Source organism: Lissotriton helveticus, chromosome 12 (assembly GCF_964261635.1).
Source record: "Lissotriton helveticus chromosome 12, aLisHel1.1, whole genome shotgun sequence".
Classification (NCBI taxonomy): Eukaryota; Metazoa; Chordata; class Amphibia; order Caudata; family Salamandridae; genus Lissotriton; species Lissotriton helveticus.
This window is the reverse complement of record NC_136073.1, coordinates 920,477,518-920,499,743: the sequence shown is the minus strand read 5'-3', so window position 1 is coordinate 920,499,743 and position 22,226 is coordinate 920,477,518. Positions and strand designations below refer to the sequence as shown.

At 44.3% G+C, this 22,226-nt stretch overlaps 1 protein-coding gene across 4 annotated transcripts in view; it reads right to left on the bottom strand.

Moving 5' to 3' along the window:
- The window catches only part of LOC144798280 (uncharacterized), a 2,046,403-nt gene that overhangs the window by 1,074,005 nt on the left and 950,172 nt on the right, over positions 1-22,226 (bottom strand). The window contains exons 6-7 of one of the 4 annotated variants that reach the window (XM_078669052.1): positions 19,963-20,024; positions 10,284-11,633 (exon numbers count right to left, since the gene is read on the bottom strand). The exons of 2 other annotated variants lie outside the window; for them this stretch is intronic. In XM_078669052.1, the coding sequence (XP_078525178.1) occupies positions 11,483-11,633; positions 19,963-20,024 (213 nt within the window). In that variant the 3' untranslated portion in view covers positions 10,284-11,482. Of the gene's footprint in view, positions 1-10,283; positions 11,634-19,962; positions 20,025-22,226 lie in introns of those variants that run through there. One more of the 4 variants, XM_078669054.1, reaches the window with a different exon arrangement.

The following is a 22,226-nucleotide window of genomic DNA, read 5'->3' as shown; positions in this document are numbered from 1 at the left end:
GAATGGAGAACATGGAATCATACAGGTAAGAGAACATGGAATACATGCTGGCATAACACTCTAAGCTTAAGGAAACAGTAATAATATTAAGATGAGAGGCACAACATATCTCCTCCCTTTAAAGGGAAAAAAAAACACTAAAAAAAACAAGTGAAAAGAAGAGAGAAAGAACAAGAGAAGATGAGAAGAAAGATAACAGAGGCGAGAATAGAGAAGAAGAAAAATCAATACTTGACAAAATCGTTAAATTTCTTAGGAACTCGAGGGGTCCTTCCATAAGAAGTGCGACTCAAAGTGGAGGCCACTCCTTGTGAAGACCCAGGAGTGGATGGAAACTCCTTAGAACAGGTGGGTGTAACAGGAAAAGAGTCTGGTAACCGACAAGTTCCCTGAGAAGAACCTGAAGCGACATGAGAATCCCCGAGAAGAGAGTCACTGGAAGATTGCTCAACCATTTTCTCATTAGGAACCTGCTTCTTGGCGTATAAGGCAATTCTGCGGAAATTCCAATTTTGTCCGTTCTCTAGCACAACATGCCATTTGTGTACTTCCTTGACTCTCTTAGGATCGGAAAACTTATTCATGCCAAACTCCCTACGTCCTAACTTGATTTTGACTAAGTCGCCCACTTCAACTTTACCTACCTTTCCAGGAACTACCTTGGAAGTAACAATACCTTCCCATAGCCACTGAGGGACTAGCTTAGTTCTGGGAGTTCTTCCACGCATGCATTCAAACGGGACCAAATCAGTCACTCCATGGGCTGTAGTATTGTAAGACCATACCATGTCTTCTATTGCCCTACGTACATCTTTCTGTCCTTGCACTGACAACTGTATGGTACCCTTAATCAAACGATTCATTCGTTCCACTAAACCGTTGCCCTGGGGGTTATAAAGTGAAGTGCAAATGTGTTGAATTCCATGATTGGCTAAAAAGGAATGCATAGAGGACGAGGTGAGTTGGGTGCCATTGTCCGTAACGAGGACTTTCGGAAAGCTTTCCTTAAGAAAAAGGGACCTTAATTGTTTTATAACAGCGTCTGTGGTAATATTCCTCATAAATTCTACGTACAACCACCTAGAGGCTACATCGACAAGAACTAACGCAAATCTACAATCAGCAGGTAAGGAATCCATGGGACCAATAAAATCTAAACATAACTTATCCCAAGGTAATACACAAGAGCTGACAATGGAGCCCTGTGGAGGAGAGGATATCTTCAACCTCTTTTCACTCTCTTTACACAGAAGACAAGTCTCAACCCACCTACGCACATCATCGTCAACTCCAGGCCACCAAAAGTTCTTTTTAATCCTCTTGAGCGTCATGTTTTGCCCAAGATGTCCCTCATGAGCTAAACAAAAAACTTTTCTCCTGAGAGAAGACGGTGGTACAAACCTCTCACCACGCAACACCAAATCATCGGACATACCCAAACTCAATTCATCTTGTAATTTGACAAAAGGACGCAGAGAAGGTTTAACATTCCCTTCCCTTCTCCATCCTAAACGAATAGCATCAAGCAACTCTCCAAAATCAGCATCTTCCAAGACGGCTTGATGCCATTCATCTCTAGAAATAGAGTGAAATTCAGAAGAACAAACATCCTCAAAGGCAGCAATTAAACAGACACTCTCATCCTCCAAATCTTTACCACCATACTCTGAAATAATAGGAAGACGTGACAAGCAGTCTGCTTGTGTATTCCTCCAACCGGAAATGTGTTCTAATCTATAGGTGTAGTCCTGTAACTTGGCAGCAAACTTCATTAGGCGGGGAGAACCATTATTGGCCCCGCCCGGTGATAGAATTTTGAGAAGGGGCTTATGGTCAGTTCTTAGACAAAATACCATACCCCACAGGTAGGTACGAAAGTGCGAAATGCCCCAAACGGCGGCTAGAGCCTCACGCTCGATGACAGCGTAGTTGCGCTCAGAGGAATTGAGGCAGCGAGAAGCAAACGCTACAGTTTTTTCACTTCCTCCCGACCTCTGAGATAACACAGCGCCAATACCGTATGCACTTGCATCAACTGTAACGTAAGTATCTCTACTTGGTTCAAAGGTTGTCAAAATGCCAGCATTAATGATATCACTTTTAACCATTTTAAAAGCTTTCGACTGTAAAGTTCCCCATTCGAAGTGCACACCTTTCCTAAGTAACATTCGTAAATGTTCAGTCTTATGTGAGAAATTAGGAACAAATTTGGAGTAGTACTCCACTAGACCAAGAAAAGACTTGAGTTGGTCTTTGTCAGTAGGAATGGGAGCACACTTGATAGCTTTTAAGAGATCTTCCTTTGGCTTAATACCATTCTGAGAAATAGTGTACCCCAGATAGTCGATTTCAGTTAACAAAAACTGACATTTGTCTTTTCTCAAAGTAAGACCAGCAGTAGAAAGAATTTGTAAAACTTTTGACAGATTAGAATTGTGCTCAAGTTCATCTATACCTGTAATCAAGATGTCATCTTGGAAGAAGTGGACATGCTTTAAGTCTTTGAAAAGGGTATGCATCATGCGTTGAAAAACGCTTGCCGCAGAGGCAAGGCCAAAAGGCAACCTTTTAAATTGGAACACCCCTTCAATGGTAACAAAGGCAGTAAACTTTTTGGAGTCAGGGTGTAATACAACTTGATGGTATGCGGACCTTAGGTCCAGTTTACTAAAGAATTTAACCTTGTCCATAAGTAAGACCATTTCAGAAATGTTAGGCAAAGGAAATTTGTCGACTATAATGTTCTGGTTAAGAGAACGAAGGTCAACACAAAAACGGAGTTTACCGTCCTTTTTCTGTGTGACAACAACTGGCGAAAGCCACTCAGAAGCTTCCACCGGTTCAATAATGTCCTGTTTTTGCATGTCGTCAAGCATTTCCTTTACCTCTTTCCTAACAGCAATGGGAATTCTTCTTAAAGCATGTCTAACTGGGGAAGTATTTTCCTTAATTTTAATTTCATGTAAGTAACCTCTCAATTTGCCCAATGTAGGACGGAAAACATCAGAAAATTTAGAAAGAACATTTTCAACATTGTAAAAATCATCAACTGCAAGTACCACATCGTCAGACCTTGGGTCAATAATAATATGTAAGTCGTACTGTTGCAACCACCCAAGAATTGCTGGGCCTTCTTCGGAAATGAAAACCTTGCCCGAAGCAGATCTACCTTTAAATTGAAAAGAAGTATTCATGACCCCTTTCAATTTAATTACTTTCCCTGTATAACCTTTCGGCATGAAATCACTGTGTATAAGTGGTACAGATGGCCAATGTTCTTTATACATGCTATAAGGTATGATGGAAAACATCGAGCCTGGATCAACCATGAGGGAAACAGAAACATCGTTGAGAATAAAAGAAGCTCTTGGCTTCTGTAAGACAAAGTGAGCATTGTCATCATCAGTATCACCATCTACACATAAGAACATTTCTTGAGAAGAAGCATCATCTTCAACAAAACTAACTCTATTATATGCAGGAGATTTGCACACTTTGCTAATGTGACCACGCTTCCCACACTTACGGCAGTTTTTGTCTCTGGCAAAACACCCTTGAAAATCCGCAGCATGAGACATATCTCCACAACGAAAACATCCCACAAATTTCACCTTCCCACCAGGATTACTGTAAGCAGACCTAGACTTGGGAATAAAAGTTTTAGGTTTAGTGTTAGATTTATCAACATTAGAAGGTGGTTCTTTATCAGACTTGGAGACAAAGTTGACAGTCTCTTCCTTCTTTATCTCAAGAAGACGCATCTCGTCCATGCACTTGTCTGATTCCTCGACGACTTTAGCAATTGTGATGGCTTCCAATAATGTAGGGTTTTTAGCTGCCCATAGTTTTTGCTGCATACGCTTGTTTTTACACTGTACTATCAGTTGATCTCGAATCATTTGGTCCGCCATAGCTCCAAAGTCACATTTCAGGGATAATTCTCTTAGGCGAGCAACCATTTGATCAACTGTTTCTTTGCCTTTTTGGGGAGCAGTATAAAATTTGTGCCTCTGCATGACGATGTTAATTTGTTTTCCAAAGTATTTTTCTAATCTCAATTTTGCTTCATTGTAGGGGTTATCAATAGGTTCACCGTCACCATTTAATAGTTCTGGCAGAAATTTGAAGACATGTTGTCCTGCTTTGCCTAATGAATTCAATAAGATAGCTTTCTTCCTGGTTGCAGGAAATCTAAGGCCATCTATGGCCTCAAGGTAATTTTCGAAAAACCCTAGCCATTCCTCCCATTCTGTAGTGGGAATCTCCCCTTCAATGAGAAAGGCTGGTGGAGGAGAAATTGTATGGTTGGCAGTGGTAGCCATGTAAATTGTATCAGTATAAATTGGTTATTATTTTTTTTTTTTTTTTTTTTTTTTTTAATTTCGCGGATTAAAGCTGAGGCAGGTGAACAGAAATGTAAAGTATTAATTTTCGCTTGTATTGGTTGTACCAAACTGTGGTAAAGAAGTATTTAGAAGTATAAAGTTGTTTTGCCGGTTGAAAATGAACGTGGTTGGCAAAACGGCAATGTTTACAATGCAGTTTCAATGCGTGGTTGGCAAAATGAAGTGAAAAGTCGTGGTCCAGGAGCTGGTTTAAGGTGAGTTTATTCAAGGAGCACAGCAGTACAAGTACCAACCATCCTGCCTCAGCAACCGCCAGGATCAGAATGGAGAACATGGAATCATACAGGTAAGAGAACATGGAATACATGCTGGCATAACACTCTAAGCTTAAGGAAACAGTAATAATATTAAGATGAGAGGCACAACAGAATGCTTGTTTTCATATTAGATCAATGAACAGTGAGCTGACCCAGCAGAGCATTAACAGGTCTACAAACTGCCAGAATACAGGCCCACACTCGGATCTGTCAGGTCAGCTCACCCGGCGTTGCCTGGTTGCCCTATGGGCCAGCCCGAGCCTGCCCCTCCCTCCCCTCCCCTCCAGGGCAGAGTGGAGCAGCTCCATAGACTGCGGGGCTGAATGTGGTTGCTTCTGGGTGTGTGTGGGAGGGGTCTGAAAGGTCCCAGCAGAGTAGCAGGGTAAGAGGGGCTCAGAGAGGGTTTTTAGATTTCCTTCCCTACAAGACCAGTCGGTGAAGCTGCAGCAGCTCAGAACCCAGGAAGAAAGGGTGAGCTCCCAAGCCGTGCTCGCGAGAGACGTCTCTCCCGAAGGGTGGACTCCGCCTGCTCATAAATCCGCGCTTCACCCTGCGAGGCAGGCAGCGTTATCACCCTGCGGTCAGTATCCGGGTATTCACCCCGGGATAGGCGCACTGCGCCCTTCAGTGAGAGGTACTGGGGCACCCCGAACCCAGCTACCCAGGTCTGCGTGGATGTGGGTCACTGGAGGGGGGCTGGGGCGCGATAGGTGCCCCATGCAATGTGTGAGGTGAGATACAGAGTGTGAGGTACTCGGAATACACCCAGATGGGCATCTTCAACCGGAGAAACCAAACTTCTGCACTGTGGAATCCTCGGCTGTGGGCACGGTGGGCACCCCTGCAACCCACAGGCGCGTACACCCAGTCACTACACACAAGCACCCACTCCACTGATATCACCCATTACAAATAAAACACCACTCATGCACTGACCTGCTAGAATCCCAGTCGTGGCCGCGCACGACCCTCGACCTGTTACAGGCGCGCGAAGCACCCTCTCCACTAGCCTAGACTGTATCCTCATGTGCACGCTGTGGCAGAGGTACCTCGGGCTACAGCCAGAGACCGATCCAAGGGACGCCGGAGACCGCCACCCCCGAGCGGGGTGTTACAGTAACCGAACACTCGGAGCAAAAGCAGTTTGCACCAATTTCTACTGCTTGTATAGATCGGAATTGGGCAACCGCTATTTGCGCCGCAGTCATTATTACAGAAGGATTTTTTGCACCAGGCCTATATTAAGTTGTGGAGCCAGTGCTGAATATACAACACCCATTTTTGCTAAAAAATCATTTGCTCGAGTCAGAGAGATTTTAATAAACCCTTGTCCACAATGCCCCCTTAAATAGAGAGGACAGATTATATATTTCAATACTAAATTAAAAAGATAAAACACAATAACTTTGAGCGCAATCCCATCTTTCACAAATTAAACTGCAGAAAATAGCTTGAATTTAATATTATTATTATCCCAGTTTCCCTGAGGTAAATACAATTTCTTTAATTCCGCGAGTTACACTGAATTGGGTGCTAGTACCAACAATTAATAACAAGCATTTACAATGCAACGGTTTCGCCTTTGGAAAAGTTTGAGTTATTGGCATTGTAAATGACAACATTTGTATTTATGTGTTGGTTTTGAAAACAGATAAATAATTGCCATTGTCATTTACATTGCAAATAGCTTTAACATTTCCAAAGGCGAAACCGTTGCATTGTAAATGCTTGTTTACTGTTGACCATCAAGTGCTTCAAAAAACAATGTCAGAAAGAGCTGGTGGTGTTGAACTGTACTGTTCTGCTTTGCATCAGTTCTTCCAAATGATACTCATTTAATTAATCTCCCTCATTTGCTCTCAGATACTGCCAACATCACATGGAGAGTAACTTGTGCCTTAACTTTAACTTCAGCACTTTTCTTTATCCACATGGCACTTTTGACCAGCTTTATAGACTTAGACCAGGTTGGCTATTCAATTTATGCTAATTACACCTTGATCCATTTTATGCTAAAAGAAGATGTTTTAAATTTCAGAGTGCAGTTTTGTGTTTAAGGCCACACTAACCTAGATCAAATTTTAAGACTGGCTTGGCAGTGCACCCATTGCCGGACCTGATGTGATCAACAGAATAGAGCTTTCACAGTCCTACTGAGAGAGAGAGAGAGAGAGAGAGAGAGAGATAGAGATAGAGAGAGATTTAGGATACACTCACATGTAGCTTTGCCTTAGTACAGCAATTTACAGGGATGAATTTGTGTGCTACTGCTACAAACACTGTTGGAATTGCACTTTTTAGCTTGAGGCAAAATATGTGCTCATTACAGTAGAACTGAGTTGGTTATGGTGTCAAGCCAGTGATGATGATCATGGCTATGCGCCTGATCTATTTGTTATTGAATGTTATGATAAAGCCACTAGACCTGACGTATTTTTGTAAAAAGCATATGAGAACAGCAATAGGCATTTAAGTGTGGATCTTGATTATTCTATCTTAAAACCTACAGCTAGGCATTTTGTTAGATGGAATTTCACATATTACCATAGTGGGCAATATATTTTTATGTTGGCCACCCAGTGTGACAAACCATAGATATAGAAGGTATTCTCTGTCAGAATCCTTGTTAGGCTGTAGGTATTTTGATAAGCCAACTGTAATTTTGACCCCTGCCTAACTTTATGGCTGTTTCCGATAGTTGCCTTGCGGAAAAGCTGATGCTCAAAACTTTAGGACTCGGTTCGATATGGAAATATTATGTCAAATGCCATAGATCTAGTCTATTCGTACATTTACATCCATATAAATACATAGAGGGCATTTGGGCCAGCTGTCTTCTGTCATTGCATTGGTCTGTCTGAGTCTCATTTGCACTCTGCTTCCATTCATGAAAGTGAAGTGCATGGGGTAAAGGTTCAGTCGCCATCATTCATTGGCTCTCTTGCGCCTTCCAAAAACCCACACCCACTCGAAACCTGAAAAATTATCTTGCAACACAAAAACCCATACCTACCCTAAATGCAAAAAATTCCCTTGCCACCGAAAAACCCATACCCACCCTAAACCCTAAAAAATAACCTTATCACCTAAAATCCTATATCCACCCTAAACTCAAAAAAATACCATACCATCCAAAAACCCATACCCACCATAAACCCTAGAAAGTCCCTTGCCACCCAAAAACCCATATGCACCCTAAAATCTAAAAAAAAGCCCATATCACCTGAAAACCCATATCCTACCTAAAACCTAAAAAATCCCTTACCACCCAAAAACCCATCCCCACCCTAAACCCTACAAATTCCTGTGCCGCCCAAAAAGCCATACCCACCCTAAACCCTATAAAAGCCCATATCACCTAAAAACCTATACTCACCCTAAACGCTAAAATATTCCTGACCCCCAAAAACACATACCCACCCTAAACCTCACAACCAAAAACCAATAACCACCCTAAACCCTAAAAATTCCTTATCACCCAAAAACCCATACCCACCCTAAACCATAACATTTCCCTTGCCCCCCAAAAACCCACACCCAGCCTAAACGTTAAAAATTCTCTTGCTATAACTCACCATGTTTTATATTTCCATTGTACTTTGTATTGACACCTTGCCTTTTTGTTTTTGTTATCAAATAAAATTTTCTTGAACTTAAAAAATTCTCTTGCCACCTAATATGCTATACACACTGTAAACCCTACACAATTCGTTCCCACCAAAAATCCCACACCCATCCCAAACGATAAAAACACCATTGCCACCCAAAAAACCCATACCCACCCTAAACCTAAATATCCCTTTCCGCCCAAATACCCATAACCACCCTAAATCTAAAAAATACAGGTGCCACCTAAAAACCCCACCCTAAACAATACCTTACCACCCAAAAATCCACACCCACCCTGAACCCGAAAGATTCTTATGCCGCCCAAAAACCCATACCCAACCTAAACCCCCCAAATTCCTTTGCCACCCAAAAACCTATACCCACCGTAAACCCTAAGAAATCCCATATAACCTAAATACCCAACCCACCCTAAAACATAAGAAAAACCCTACCACACTAAAACCCATACCCACCTTTAACTCTAAAAAATGCCCTTATCACCTAAAAAAGTACTCACCCTAAACCCTAAAAAAGACCTTACCACCAAAAACCCATACCCACCCTAAACCCTAGACGTTCCATTGCCACCCAAAAACCCATAACCACCCTAAACCCTAAGATAAACCTCACAACCCATAACCACCCTAAACCCTTAAAATTCCTTATCATTGAAAAATCCATACTCAACCTAAACCATAAAATTTCCCTTGCCCCCCAAAAACCCATACCCATTCTAAACCTGAAAAATTATCTTGCCACCCAAAAACCCATACCCGCCCTAAATTCTTAAAATTCCCTTGCCACCCAAAAACCCATACCCAGCATTAACACTAGAAAATCCCTTATCACCCAAAAACCCATCCCCACCCTAAAACTTTCAAATTCATGTGCCACCCGAAAAGCTATACCCACCCTAAACCCTAAAAAAGCCATTATAACCTAAAAACCTATACTTACCCTAAACACTAAAAAAACCTTACCACCAACAACCCATACCCACCCTAATCCCCAGAAATTCCCTTGCCATTCAGTAACACATACCCACCCTAAACCTCACAACCCAAAACCCATAACACGTTTTTTTTATATCTCATGGTGTTCTTCTCTATCGTCAATGACATATAATTGTACATTAGTAGGAAGTATGTATGTGTATGTATGTGTCTTGTAAAGCGCACTGCTGCCCTGAGGCGTCGTGGCGCTGTACACCGCTGGGGAACCCGTCCTGGCTATCCCTGTGAGATGGTCCCTACTGGGTATCGCCAAGGTGAAACCAGGCATCCCCGGCGAATGTGGGGGGCCGTTGTAGAGATGAGGCAAGCTAATGCCCAGAGTTGCCGAGTGTGATCCCTGGTTAGAGTAGGCACCGAGGCAAGAATTATCGAGTCCGCTGACCCTGGTCCACGACCCTGCCGCGTCAGGAATTGAACCTTGGTCTCGGGCCGTTCTCTGCTTCCGGGTCTGCCGCCTCTAACCAGTGAGCCACACCACTCCAACATATTGCTGCCTTTAAAAAAAAAAAAGGTGGATGGCTACTTCTCATAGTACCAACTCCCATCATTACCATTTGGCATAATATTGAGACCCAGTTAAAATTTTAATTAAGCTGCTTGAGTCATGCAATTTCTAGAATTTCATGCTACACTTGTTATAAAAATTCCAGCGCCACCTCACATAGCTATAAGGCATTTGTGGCAAAAGTTTATCGCAAATTCATGGAACTAATACAAATGTCCAGAACATGAGAGCTTTTTCATTATGCCACTTATGTTTTTTCGTGCTATGTTTTTACTGCAAAATTGCCAAACTCATTTTGTGCCCAAATATAGCACTACATATTGTATTTTGCATTTGTCTAATTTTATGATTTCGCATAATTTTCCTGAACGTTTGCATAATTAAAGAAAAACAAACTAAGCAAATAGTGTACACGCTATCATTTACAAACTTTTTTAAATTATTTTTTTATTGACATTTTCATAATAACAAACATACAAAACATTTTGGAGGTCTGTTGCTCCACATCACCCCATGAAGTATCATTGTGCAATTAACATGGTATAACTTTACAAGCTTATTACCCAGTTTGTCTTGAAACTTTCCCTGTAAATCCAGCCAAAGCACGTTACACATTGTGAATGCATTCTTCCCCTGGTATGTACAAAAACATTTCCTGCTTACAGTGCTAGCGGCAAACGCCCTGTTATAGTGTGCTGAAGGGTTGTGCGTCGTTGTGTTTGGGTGGTCCAGTTCTGCCTTTTGTTATGTGCTGGCCCACTTCAGAAAGGGGTCCCATATGACACGTGGCCGGGATGCTGATAGCATCAGCTTCCAGAAGGTTGATAACTGTTCCTAACTAAATGTTACATCACAAATCCAATCGTCCACAGTTGGGGACCCTCTCCTCCCCCAAGGTATAGTAACTCTATGCTTGGCCAGTAATAACAAAAGAGCGTGTCATTTCCGGAGTCCCTGTGGTGTCACCTTTACATATCCCAATAAGCCCAACAGGGGGTCTGGGTCATTTGCTGTGCCCAGTAGGTCATGTATAATTTTTAAAACGGAGGTCCAAAAGTCATCCAGTTTGGGGCAGAGCCATGCCATGTGCAAAAATGTTGCCAGAGCGAATCCACATCTCCAGCAGCCGGCATCGTCCCGAAGTCCCAAGCTGTGAAGTTGAGCAGGACTTCTATAGAATCGATGTATACATTTGAAATGAATAAGGCGTAGCTTATAGTTCGGGAACAGTGCCGTAAGCTGATTGCAACAACATTACCATTGTTCCTCAGATAGCTCAGTGGGAAGGTCCGCATTCCATGCTTGCAGGGCTTTGGGCAATAACGAAGGGGCCGTGTTTTGCATGTTATTGTAGAGTCTGGTGATGAGTATATGAGGTGTGTCAACCTTAAGAACATTTTCAAGCACTAGCAGTGTGGGGTGGACTTGGGAATGTGTTGTGTAATTCTCTGCACATGGCCTTAAGTTTGTGATAGAAGAATTGTTCCGAAAATCGGACCGGACGTTCCTCCTCTAGCTCAGGAGGAGCTCTAAATGTCTCCCCTGGGTATAGGTCCGCAAAAGTGCGCAGTCCAATCGTAGAGCTAGTGCCCTACTTGTACCATCTCCCATGGTTGGTAACATCAGGTCATGTGCTAGGGGAATAGATGGGGCATACAGGAGTTTAAGGTGCTCTCTGACCCGTAGATTGTCTCATGCCCACCTCAATGTCTCCACCGTGTCCATTTCCCCATGAAGGCGTCTACCTGACTGATATAATGCCACCAAAAGTTGGATCGGCGCTGCCACGTCCAGCTCCACAGCAGTATGATGCTGGAAGGGGGTCCGGTGCACCCATCCCACCCTGAGACAGGGGCAGTGTTAGTAGTTCCCATGAGATACACGCCTGTCTGCCAGCCCATATTATAGAGATCAGTAATTAGCAAACTGAATTAAAAAAAATTTGTGTGAGCTGAATCAGGATATTGACAAACAGGTAGAGCAGTTTTGGTAGGATCACCATTTTGGCAATTGCTATTCCCCCCGCAAGGGAGAGCGGAAGATTGGCCCAGGCATCATTTTACACACTTGACAGGATGTCTGGCTTGCCGACATTGCCAAAAGGATTACTAGGCCTTCTTTCGTTATCCCTATAGTGTATCTGCACGCATCACACATCGTCCATCTGAATAGGTGAGTGCTGCCTATTTAGTTTAGTTCCAAACATATTATAATTTGCATGCCGATCTCTCACGGATCCTGCTCCGTTCATACGCACTATGCCTCAAGACAAGAAAAGGGCACCTCGCTGGTCACTCATCCATGAAATCAAAACACTTCCCATATTGAATGATAATAAATACATTCTCTGCCAGCCCCACACTCCCTCATGGGTTAGCATTCTACCTGTCCAAAAATGTGCTTCAGCACCCCACATGAATCACTGTACAATACGATACAGTAGCAGCGCCTAATTCCTAATGTCAAGATCAGGCTTTCATTGGCTCTTCACCCTTCCCAGTACCACCGTACCTGCTGCACTAATCATAGCTGCTTCCTTATGCTCGATTCTGGGACTTGGACTAGACTGCAGGGAGATTTACACCTCTTTCATCTCTGTTGCCACTGTGGCGTAGAGTAGATTGGAGGAGTGTGTTATACAGTGGAGTATCGTACAATGGAGTGTCCTAGAGTGGGGCGTTGTAGAGTTGAGTGGCATGCAGTGGAGTAGAGTGTTACAGAGTGGAATGGCATAGAGTGGAGCGGCATACAGTGGTGTGGCATACAGTGGAATGGGGTAGAGTGGAGTGGCATGTAACGTAGAGGTTTAGAGTGCAGTGGAGTGGTGTAGAGTGTCATGCCGTAGAGAAGCGTGGAGTGGCATGTCGTACATTAGAGTGGAGTGTTGCGCCATAGAGTTACGTGTCGTACAGTGTTGTGTCATGGAGTAGACAAGAGGAGAGTGTCATACAGTGGACTGTTGTAGAGTGCTGTGGAATGAAGTGTCGTACAGTGTGGTAGTGTGGACTAGAGTGGAGTGGCGTAGACTGGAATAATGTACAGTGAGGTGGCATAGAGTGGAGTAAATTGAGTGGAGGGGTGTGTTGTAGAGTAGAGCGAAGTGGAGTACAGTACATTGGTGTGTCAGAGTAGAGTGGAGCTGCGTAGAGTAGAGTGGTATGCCATATAGTAGAGTTGAGTGGTGTGTTATAGAGTGGCATAGCATACGGTGTAGGGCATAAAGTGAAGTGGCATAGAGTGGAGTGGTGTAGAGTAGTGTTGTGTAGAGTGCAGGAGAGTGTACTGACAAAGTGTGGTGCTGTAGAGTGGAGTGCTGTATAGTGTTTTTGTGTGGAGTAGAGTGGAGTAGCATACAATGGAGGAGAGTACTGTAGAGTGGAGTGGCTACAGTGGAGTAGAGTGTTGTACATTGTGGTAGAGTAAAGTGGCATAGAGTGTCGTCGAGTGGAGTGGCATATAGTCGTGTAGAGTAAAGTAGTGAAGTACAATGAAGTAGAGTGCAGTAGTGTTTCATTGAGTACAGTGGAGTAAAGTGGTGTGGAGTGGCCTAGCTAGAGTTGTACAGAGTGTTGTAGAAGGGAGTATAGTTTTGTATAGTGGCATATAGAGTGGAGTAGAGTGTTGTAGAGTGGCATAGAGTGGAGTAGAGTGCCGTAGAGTGGCATAGAGTGGAAAAGTGTAGCAGTGGAGTAGAGTGTTGTGGACACGGGTAAAATGTCATACTGTAGAGAAGCGTGTTGTATTGTGGAGTGATGTGTTGCAGAGAATAATAGGGGGGTGTAGCGTTTGTGAACCATAAACCTGCACTTGAGCTAGTCCCATGAACAAAACTCTGGTCAGTTTTGGAGAGGATGGGGGTCCCTAGTAACATATCAACATTAATCTGCTTGCTCAATGACAGTTATGTCCAGGTGTGGAGGGCTAGTCAGGGTTAACTGGCAGACTGCATCACCATGAATAAAGGGGTGCGGCAGGGATACATGCTTACTCCAATATTTTCCTTTTAGTTATATGATCTAGTTGCATAGTTCGTGCTAATGCATCTCCCAATACATGCAGATAGCAAAGACTCTCTGTTATTGTTTGCGAAAGATATACTGCTTGCCTCAAAAACCAGTAGAGGGTTACAACTTTTAATTAAATACTTTTTGCTGATCTGCATAGAGAGTAGACTGGGGACAAACTTCTCCAAAACAGATTATATAACCATCAATCTTCAAAAATCATACCAGGAGAATATCCATGAGTGGAGTAAATCTTAAAAGGGTAAAAATGGACTTTGAGTATTTGGGACAAAGATAATGGCACATTTGTCTTCGACAAAGCATTAATCTGAACCTGCCTCTGTCTTAACTTCCTTGGCCCAACGTTACACAATTCTTCCACCTAATTTCCAATGATTCAGCATGAATATGTATTTCTCAAAATGTCTATGATCACATACATTCTCTTTGTCAACCATTATAATACTATAGTCACACACCATCTCTGTGGGGACCTTGACATCTCTATAATCACACACTATCTCTGTGGGGACCTGGGCATGTCTATAATCACACACTATCTCTGTGGGGACCTTGACATCTCTATAATCACACACTATCTCTGTGGGGACCTGGGCATGTCTGTAATCACACACCATCTCTGTGGGGACCTGGGCATGTCTATAATCACACACCATCTCTGTGGGGACCTGGGCATGTCTGTAATCACACACCATCTCTGTGGGGACCTGGGCATGTCTATAATCACACACTATCTCTGTGGGACCGCGACATCTCTATAATCACACACTATCTCTGTGGGGACCTGGGCATGTCTGTAATCACACACTATCTCTGTGGGACCGCGACATCTCTATAATCACACACTATCTCTGTGGGGACCTGGGCATGTCTATAATCACACACTATCTCTGTAGGGACCTTGACATCTCTATAATCACACACTATCTCTGTGGGGACCTGGGCATGTCTGTAATCACACACCATCTCTGTGGGGACCTGGGCATGTCTATAATCACACACCATCTCTCTGGGGACCTGGGCATGTCTATAATCACACACTATATCTGTGGGGACCTGGGCATGTGTATAATCACACACTATCTCTGTGGGGACCTGGATATCTCTATAATCACACACCATCTCTGTGGGGACCTGGGCATGTCTATAATCACACACCATATCTGTGGGGACCTGGGCATGTCTATAATCACACACCATCTCTGTGGGGACCTGGGCATGTCTATAATCACACACTATGGGGCCTATTACGATTGCGTTTTTTCCGCATCCTCCTGGCCGGCGGAAGCCACCGCCTGCCCGGAGGATGCGGAAAAACCGCAGCGGACCCACCAAAGACCCACCGCCACATTAGGATGGCTGGTGAGTCCTGGTTTCCGTCCACAGCTTTTCCGCCGCAGTTGGCTTACATCCGCGGCGGTAAAGCTGTAATATGGTGGCGGTGTCTCTCAGACACCGTCAGCCATATTAGGATGGGTTTAAAAAAATGCTTTTGCGCGGCGTGTTTTCCGCCGTGGAAAAGCATTTGTAAATTCACTTCGGGGAGCCCGTTGCGGGCCCCCTGGGTGAAGGGGGCGTGGGGTATGCACATGGGGGGTACCTATGGTAACCCCCTGCATTTGCGTGAACAAAGTAGCAGGCACCGCGCGGTGCCTGCCGCTTTGTGCATGCAAATGCACAACTTACATTTTTAACATTGCGGCGGGTGCTGCTTCAAGCAGCACCCGCCGCAATGTTAAAAATACAGGATGTGACCGCCAGGGTGGCGGTCACATCCTAATTTGCACGGAGGGACCACCGCTGCCCCTGCGGACGGTCCCTCCTACTCTATGGTGGTGGACGGACTCAGGTCCGTCCGCCATCATAATCGGCCCCTATATCTGTGGTGACCTGGGCAGGTGTATAATCACACACTATCTCTGTGGGGACCTGGATATCTCTATAATCACACACTATCTCTGTGGGGACCTGGGCATGTCTAAATAACACACTATCTCTGTGGGGACCTGGGCATGTCTATAATCACATACATTCTCTTTGGCGACTGTGGTAATATTATAGTCACACAACATCTCTGTGTGGACTTGAGCATTCCTGTAATTAAACGCAAGCTCTGTTTTGGCTTGAGCATCATCAGCTTTGCATTCTCTGTATGGGGCTTTGAAATACTGAAAAGTAGTAAAGTTAGACTTTTGGTCTAAGTTTACATTTGTGAAACTGAAAAGTAGAAAAGTTAGATTTTGTGTTTAACTTTACCTTTGTGACTCAGGCCCTATTTTAATGAGGACTGAAACACAAAAAACGATAATAAAACACTATCTTTTTGGGGGCTTGAACATCACTATAAAAACATATAATCTCTGTGGGGACTCGAGCATTCCTGTAATTAAATGCAAGCTCTGTTTCGACAGGAAACACCAGGGAGTGCCACGAGGCACAGGATCAAGGCTGATTCGCATTTAGCTGGGTCTGAACTGGGGTGACGAAGTAAGCTAAAGAACGATGATGGTTTCAGCCCAGATTTGTGACTGGGGGTAAGTGACTGAAAAGTTTCAGCACTCCGTCCATCATCTCCTTGTATTTGCTTTGTTTGCCCTAAATTGGCAGGGTATGCCCAGACGTGGATCCCTTGCTCACTCTGCCACTGGATTCAAGCTAGCCTGGCTGATGAGGGGGTGTTACCTGAAACCTGTCCCAGGATGCTTGTTTCCGGTCCAGGCAAGAACTGGCTTCGCAGTTCAGGCTGGACTGTTGCCATGAGGCACAGGGTCAAGACTGATTGGGGTATAGCTGGGTCTGAACTGGGGTGACGAAGTAAGCTAAAGAACGATGATGGTTTCAACCCAGATCTGTGACGGGGGTAAGTGACTGAAAGGTTTCAGCACTCTGTCCATCATCTCCTTGTGTTTGCTTCGACATGAACATCATCAGCTTCACATTCTCTGTATGGGGCATTGTGAATATTGAAATGTAGTAAAGTTAGACTTTTGGTCTAAATTTACCTCTGTGAACACTGAAAAGTAGTAAAGTTAGACTGTTAAGTTTACCTTTGTGAATTGGGCCCTATTTTAATGAGGACTTAAACACAATCACCTGCATGCACCATCTCTGTGGGAACTTAAACATCGTATAGAGGCACACTATATTTGTGGGGACTTAAACAACACTGTAACAACACACCATCCCTGTGGGGACTTGAACATCTCTATGATAACACCCTATCTCTGTGGGGACTTACACATCGCTGTACTACCATGCCATCTCTGTGGGGACTTGAGCATTCCTATAAATACACACAACCTCTGTGTGGACTTGAACATCCTTAGCATCACACTCTTTATAATGGGATTTAAGCTTTGAATGTGCCCACTATTGCTAAGGAGACTTAAACACAATGATCTTCACCCACTATCTCTGTGGGGACTTGAACATCTATTTTGGCAAAACTTTTAGCAACTAATCAAGCTCTGGGTTCCACTTGACCATATTCCTTAGTTCCATATGTGAATTTCTTTATGTGTTTGTTTTCTTATCTCCAAAGATTTTAAGCACTAATCAATAGGTTAAATACAGCTTTAAGGGTCTTTCTTTAAGCGTGATATGATATTTTCTGCCACATTAACAGAATCTGTCTTTAATGTATACCCCTAGTACATAGTAGCAATTCATATATGAATAGATTATAATGTTGTTTGTGTATATTGTTGATAAAATAAACATTTAGCCATGTACCTTTGACTGTATTCAATCACAAATAGTATTACGGACTAGGTCCCCACAAGGATGGTAGCACGTGTTCAAGTCCCCACAAGGATGGTGCTGTGCGCACGATTAAATAACAATATATTTGCAAATTTGAAGCAGGATCCTGTATAATGAATTTTTTCTTAACATTTTTCTGTTATTAGTGTATTTTAAAAACATTGGGAAAGGTTAGTCCCCACAAGGCTGGTATTCACACATAGTCCCCACAAGGATGGTAACACGTGTATGTGTGTGTGTGTGTGTGTGTGGGGCTCTCTGTGTGTGTGTGTGTGGGGGGCTCTCTGTGCGTGTGTGTGGGGGGCTCTCTGTGCGTGTGTGTGGGGGGCTCCCTGTGCGTGTTTTTGGGGGGCTCTCTGTGCGTGTGTGTGGGGGGCTCTCTGTGCGTGTGTGTGCGGGGCTCTCAGTGCATGTGTGTGGGGGGCTCTGTGTGTGTGGCAGGATCTGTGTGTGTGTGGGGGGGCACTGTGTGTGTGTGGGGGGCGGCACTGTGTGTGTGGGGGGGCGCTGTGTGTGTGTGGCTCTGTGTGGGGGGCTCTGTGTGTGAGTCTATGTGTGTGTGAGTCTGTGTGTGTGGGTACAAATGCAATAGGTCTCACATTTGCAAGGGATTGAGCTATTGGCATTGTAAATGACAATGCCATTTATTTATCTGTTTTCAAAACCAACACATAAATAAAAATGTTGTCATTTACAATGCCAATAGCTCTAACTTTGGCAAAAGCGAAACCGTTGCATTATAAATGCTTGTATCTAACGCAGTCAAGGTTGAATAAAAAGAGAAGTGTCGAGCTCTCCGCCTTTCATCATTTTACAATGTAAAGAGGCAGAGCCAGCAGTGGGGAAGATTAATAAGAGGGCATTTCTGGTCATGTCATCCCTGCCACCCTGTGACAACACCTGCTGCACTCATCCGTGCCAGACAGGATGCCCCGGGTAGGTGGGAGGCCGACTGGAAGGGAGCAGCATGGAGCTAATGCTCCAGGCTGATAAACAGAGGAGTGTGCCTCCCTCTGGCATTTATTTACTTATCTCCCTCTCTTGCCTGCCAAGGCAGTGTGTTTATGATCAAAGGATGTAAGAAAAATAAATAAATACCACACAGGAGACTTTTTATTCTGTTTTTTTTTTGCGACAGGCATTCCTGGAGTAATTGCCTCTTTATAATATTTGGGTGTGATATAAAGTGCTCTGACACCCTGTACTGGGATTGAGCAGCGCTATCAAACAATGAACTTCAAAAACACAAATTAGTAAGTGCTATTGACCTTGCTAATCGTGTGACTACTCATACATCTGACATTCTGGTTGTGGTCCAGTACCCGTGCTCCTGATATTAATCCCGATCCCAAATAAAGGGTAGCTGTTCCAATGGTAGGGGTGCTAAAAGTCACCCACTCCCCGGAAGTAGAGGATATAAAGTGATGAAGGGAGAGTCCTAGGTCTAGGACCCTGTAGTCAGAGGCAAGCACATGTTTTGTCTCTTTTTTCCCACATACACCCAGAGGATGTCATGCTTTATCATCGGGCGATTGCTCCTCGTCGGGCAAGCTGCAATGCCCAACAGGTCCCCGAAGGGTCCCTTTGGCGGAGATCTTTTGTTATAACAGCCTTCAGATGAGTGCAGGTGTGTTTGGGGGGAGTCCTAAGTGGAGGGTGAGAGGGTGCCTGACAAGTTAAAACTGGCTAAGGGATACCAGGAGTCGATTCACTTATTGTGTCAGAATAAAAAAGACCCCGAAGGTCGTGAGTTACTCCAACAGGCATAATGTGCCCCAGTAACTAAAATGTCAACATGTTTCGTGCCTCACTAGTCATTAAGATCCGTGGAGCTTCATCAGGACAAAAAAAGCTGTGGTGTGACAGTAAAAGTGAGTGAATTGGTCTAGAAACCCTACTAAATCAGGGCGGGCCAAATCTGTGAATAACTACAGTCAGGCTAAAACTAAATAGTTAACCACTCCGGAAGGAACCGGAATTGAAAGAGGGAGACAAAAAAACAAAAGACAAACATGAAACACTTAAGAGGAGTCATTGTAAGCCTTCACAAAGCGCATCAGTCAGCGCACATTGTATATAGAAACAACATCGAGACCAACTACACACCAAACCATAAGGCTTACTCCAAAAGCGGTGGCTATCATGGTGGGCAAGCAAGGCCGGCTGTAGGTCATGCCAGGCAGCCGGCATTGCATATGCGGTTTCTACCTGCCCCCAACAATATTGCACCCAAGCTGTGTGAAGACATACAGAATAATGGTGCCCATATTGTGGAACAAGGAAATGCACTGGTTACACTGACAGCGTGATGCTACGCATAAGATTGAACGTGGTTCACAGAGCGCCGCGTGGCAACTAGTAGAGGCATAGGAAGTGATCTCTTACCTAAAGGTATGAAAAGAGTTGCTCCATAGGCTAGCGCATGAGGTGACCCACACCTTTATGGGCTGTGAAAAATGAAAGAAATGAGAAAACAAAACACGGAGTGAGACAAAATCATACACGCCACATAGCAGCCACTTACGTCGGTGTACTGACTCTCAGCACCTACCTGCCATCGTGCCTGCCTGCATATTGCATGGCCACGGTCTACACGCCTAAGATATAGTAGCAGGGCTGGTGGTGAAGGGAGATACCTACTTCCGGGTTGCCTTGCCTTGTCATGTCGCGTTTAGCTGCGCATATGCGAGGATGCAGTGGCCAGGTCGCCCTGTAATGTGCATGTGCGGGGATGTATTGCCTTGTACGGCTGGTCTGCCCTTGCGCGTGCACTAAGAATCAGTAAATGTGCCCCGGGTGGTTGCCATTGAAAGGAGAAAATGTAAAAAATCATTCGAAGGCAGGTTATACAGGCACCTGATCTGGGAGGCAGACGGGAGGTGAGAGCCCAAAGGTGCTCGTCTGCTGATACACCGGTTAATATGACTTGGTAACACCAATCTCTGTAGAATGTACACAACCGGGCTCAGGAAGCGCCAATAGTTAAAACTAAAAAAGAGAGTCAGTGTGGCCCAGGTGTGGGAATGAATGATACGGGCTAAATAGACACAAAAGGGGAATGATGTGCATGTGTATCAGTGTAACGAGATGAGGTGGAGTCAGGGTATGTGATGGCAGGACCCAACCCCAGGGTGTAAGTGACCCTCATGAGCATATAGTGGTGAAACCAAAGGTCCCATAGTGCCCCAACAGGAGAATGGGGTACCAGTCCGCCCTACAAAATACTGTGGGGTGGAATTAGAGTTCCGGCCAGGGTAGGGACCTTGTAGGCAAACTGAAGAACATAAACAAATTGTTAGAAATGGGATCCCTGGCTGGCCAGGGCTTGCGCCAAAGTCAGTCAGAGACCACCACTTCCCACATCAGGGCAAGGGAGTTACACGCCAAGATAACCCCTGCTCACCCCCTTGGTAACATGAAACGAGCAGCAAGGCTAAACTCGGAGGCAATGTGAGTTAAGTGTTTGCGCTCGCACCCAGCAACAACACCCAAGGCCCACCTCAAAGGAAACTCCACACAAGGTTATGATTAAAAATAGCCTTTGTATTACACCGAAACACATTGGATAAAAACACACACTTTACAATGTGCCAACAGGCACGGGCAGAATTTACAGGGGATATGTACAAGACAGGGCCACCTGGACCACTGTCAGGAATATGCACTTTTAGACTTAGTACTTGGTAGAATTAGCACTTGTAGGAATAGTAATTAGCACATAGCACATATAATAATAATCACTGTAGCACAAATAGAGCATAAAGCACATAACCAGTAACCACTGGTCACAGGTAAGTACCACCTACGCAACCCTAACCACCCTAGGCAAAGGTCACGCAGGGAACCAGGACCTCACTAGCAACACCTGTACTAGGAGAAAACAAACACCTAAGTATCACCATACATTTAGGGGTATAACCATGAGAACATTACACATGATGCATCACAACATTCAGAGGTGTAGGGAAGGAAAACACATGATGCATAAACATACATTCAGCAGTGTAAGAACAAGGCACGTGACGCATCAAAAACACATTCAGAGGTGCAGCAAAGAACAATTGCGCAGAAATCACATTAGCCCAGAGCTTACATCAAAGTCCAGGTTGCGCTACTGCGCCAAAACCTAAACGTAACAGCTGCCCACTACTTGCTGGGAGCTGAGGACAGGGACAGAACTCTGCAGCTGGCACTAAGTGTGAATTCTTGCACACGGACCGAATAACGTTCTGTCTCCACTGCTGTGGAATACTTATTGACTACCAGTCATTTTAAAATAACTTTCACGATGCTCCTCGCCTATTATGAAAACTCTGTACCATGACCAGAACTCTGATCACCTTATGGTAATTTGCCCCATCTCTCCATTCCGTCCTGATGAAGACCCCCTAGCAAGGCTCCAGTAATCACCCGCAATTAATCGAGGGTCGAAACGTCGACAGTCTCCCCCCTGTCACCTTCCTTCCCTATGTATCATTGAGTGAAATATCTAGGAAGTATGACATACATGTAATAGTCTTTTGAACCATTGGTCCATAATGTTTTCCTAAAACCGATTTATTGTGTTGTTTAATGAGGTCGATCTGTCCAATGTTATGTCACAATTCCTATCATCCGGCACTCCTTTCAGCACCATCACTCTCCCTTCC